The sequence below is a fragment of the Saprolegnia diclina genome (assembly GCF_000281045.1).
Source record: "Saprolegnia diclina VS20 unplaced genomic scaffold supercont1.13, whole genome shotgun sequence".
In the NCBI taxonomy this organism is placed as follows: Eukaryota; Oomycota; class Saprolegniomycetes; order Saprolegniales; family Saprolegniaceae; genus Saprolegnia; species Saprolegnia diclina.
The window spans coordinates 547789-550403 of NW_008246080.1; the positions used below are offsets into that span (position 1 = coordinate 547789).

At 60.7% G+C, this 2615-nt stretch overlaps 2 protein-coding genes across 2 annotated transcripts in view; one reads left to right on the top strand and one right to left on the bottom strand.

Moving 5' to 3' along the window:
• Positions 1-18: 18 nt before the first annotated feature.
• On the bottom strand, positions 19-965 carry SDRG_05155 (hypothetical protein; the record flags this gene model as incomplete). The annotated part of the gene is made up of 2 exons (XM_008610854.1): positions 19-24; positions 48-965. The coding sequence occupies 2 exons, from the start codon at positions 963-965 to the stop codon at positions 19-21; spliced, it is 924 nt and encodes a 307-aa protein (XP_008609076.1).
• Positions 966-1872: 907 nt separating this feature from the next.
• SDRG_05156 overlaps positions 1873-2615 on the top strand; it is a 4287-nt gene continuing 3544 nt past the window's right edge. The window contains exons 1-2 of the mRNA XM_008610855.1: positions 1873-2051; positions 2109-2599. Coding sequence (XP_008609077.1) covers positions 1925-2051; positions 2109-2599 — 618 coding nt within the window. The 5' untranslated portion in view covers positions 1873-1924. The remainder of the gene's footprint in view (positions 2052-2108; positions 2600-2615) is intronic.

Sequence of the window (2615 nt, forward strand, 5' to 3'; positions counted from 1 at the left end):
TCGGCCGTAATGATGCCTTCATCGCTCGAGTCGTCGTCGCCATCGACGAGCGTCTCGCACGCGTCCGTGAGGTCGACCGAGTCGCTTCGTACACTCAGCGTGCGCTTTGGCTTGCCAAGATGGACATCTCTCGGCAGCTTGATGTCGAGGGGCACGAGTTTGGCGGGGGCGGCCGACCGTACCATGGCCCGTGCAAGCGCGACCATCGGATCTACGAGAAGCATGCCATAGATCTCCGAGCCTGTGAGCGCGAGTGGGATCTCTGTGCAGCCGAGGATCGCGACCTGCGCGCCCATGTGCGCGAGCAGCTTGGCGTAGCTTTGAAAGTTTTGCACAGCGCGCGGGTGGATGCTCGGCGACGTGCTCTTGATGCCCCACTCGGTGTTGTAGATCGAGTCGTTGAGCGCGTCCTGGACATGGTCGGGGACTTGAACCACCGTGTAGCCCGCGGGTTCCAGCCGGTCGTGGAAGATGCGTGCGCGGCGCGACCCGGTCGTTGACATTACGCCAATGGTCGTGGCGTGGGGCGCGAGCCTGCCGATCATCGCGACGGCTTCGTCCAGCATGTGCAGCAAGGTCACGTGGTCGGCGTGCTCGGCGGCGACGAGCGCAGCAAACGTGTCCCAGATCGGCGACGCATGGAACGTGTTGCAGGGCACACCGACGATGAGGCGCGCCGACCGCGCTTCAGCCGCGAGCACGAGCATGCTCAAGCTGCGCGCCATGCCGTACGCAGGGTTCTCGATCGCATTATGGTCGTCGTCGGCCGTGGTCTCGCCCGCTTCAAGCTGCGCAAGGTACGCCGGCCGCGCCGCCATGTCGGACGAGCGCGAGATATGCACGACGTCGAGATGGCCTTGGTCGGTCCCGTCGTTCAGCGTGTTGCGGAGGATCTCCTGGTGCAGGACGAGCCCGGCCGCGGGCCCGACGCCGCCGAGGATGCCCACCAGCACTTCGCCATTCATCTACGAAACGGATGTCCTGGCTGGCGATCCGGATACGCTGCCACTTGATTAACCGGATAGTCGCATCCTGTTTGGCCATACGCGCACGGGAGGCTGCCACGTATAGCGCGTCGGATTTCTTTGGAAAAAGTGGCTACTTCAGAAGTCGTCAACCGCGTTGGAGTTCGCGGCTGCGCAACAGAGTTGGTCGCACCTGCGCAGTCGACCGTACCGAGAAGATGATACTCCCGCCGACCGTCCACTTGACGCCAACGTTGCAGCGTGTCCAGCTGGCAACCGACACCCCTTGCATCCGCATAAGCGTACAACGGCGAGTACTACGCGTGGTCGTTCCTATGAGGGCTTGCATGCGTTGGTTAAGGCTGCTTGGCCGCACGGTGGGAGGTGGACGGCGACGCTTCGATTCTCGACTGGCGATAAGACGATAAGAACGCGTATATCTGTGCACGTGATATCTCAGGATGGCCTTATGCGTCACGTCGGCAGCAAGAACAACACCGTCCTCGACCTCGCCACCTTCTCGCCCTCGAGAAATGGCCTTGCTGTCGCACGCGGCGGTTGATTTTTAGGGATTTTTTGCTGCGGCTGCCGCCACTGCTGTCGCACCACACGCCAGCATCGCGGCTACTCGCGTCGTCGTCGTCCTTGCCCGTGCCAAGAAAGAAGAAGCGCCTTGAGATGATGGCGCCTGACGCCAACCTCGTTGAAGTGAGGGAGTCCTCGGTCACTTGTGGCTACTTTGTATTTTTATTGTGTTCTATAGTGGTTTGTATACTCCGCGATTAAAAATAGACGTGGCCTTTCTGCATTATATCTTGAAATTTGTATTGGATCTTTTGGGGTTTCGAAATATTCATGCCCCATACAAACGTCAATATGGCCGGATCGAGCAATATCGAATATCGAGTTGCTCTGTCTGTTACTTGACAACTTGCAGCCGCCCCATCAGCAGCAGCAGCATGGAGGTCGGCGCCCGCGTCTGGGTCGCCCACAAGACGGAAATATGGGTCGCCGGTACCGTAGACGACTGCCGCGACGGCGCGATCCGCGTCCGCATCGAGCAAAGCACCGACGTCCTCGAGATCCGTAGGCGGCTAGAGGCATGGCGCACCGTCGATGGCTGATGCTCTTAGTGGCGCGTAGGCGAGGCCGCGATTGGCGCCGACGACGCAGCCTGCATCCAGCTGCGCAACGACGTCGACGACTTTACGAACGTGCCCAACTTGATCCAGCTCCAGTACTTGCACGAGCCCGAGCTGCTCTTTGCGGTCGCGAACCGCTTCGAGCACGACCTCATCTACACGTACATTGGCGACATTCTGCTTGCGTTCAACCCGTTCCGGCCCATCAACATGTACTCGATGCAGCACGTCCGCGCATACGAGGCCATGGACAGCGACGCGCCGCCGCACGTGTTTGCGATCGCGTCGATGGCGTACCGCTGCATGCGCGACGAGAAGAAGAACCAGTCGATCTTGGTCTCGGGCGAGTCGGGCGCCGGCAAGACAGAGAACACCAAGTTTCTCATGCAGTACCTCGCGACGGTCGGCGCACCGACGTCCTCGATGACTTCAAGTCCGGCCAAGACGCCGGCCAAACGTCAAAGTCGGCTCAAGACGCCAGTGACGACACCCGTGACGACGACGACGG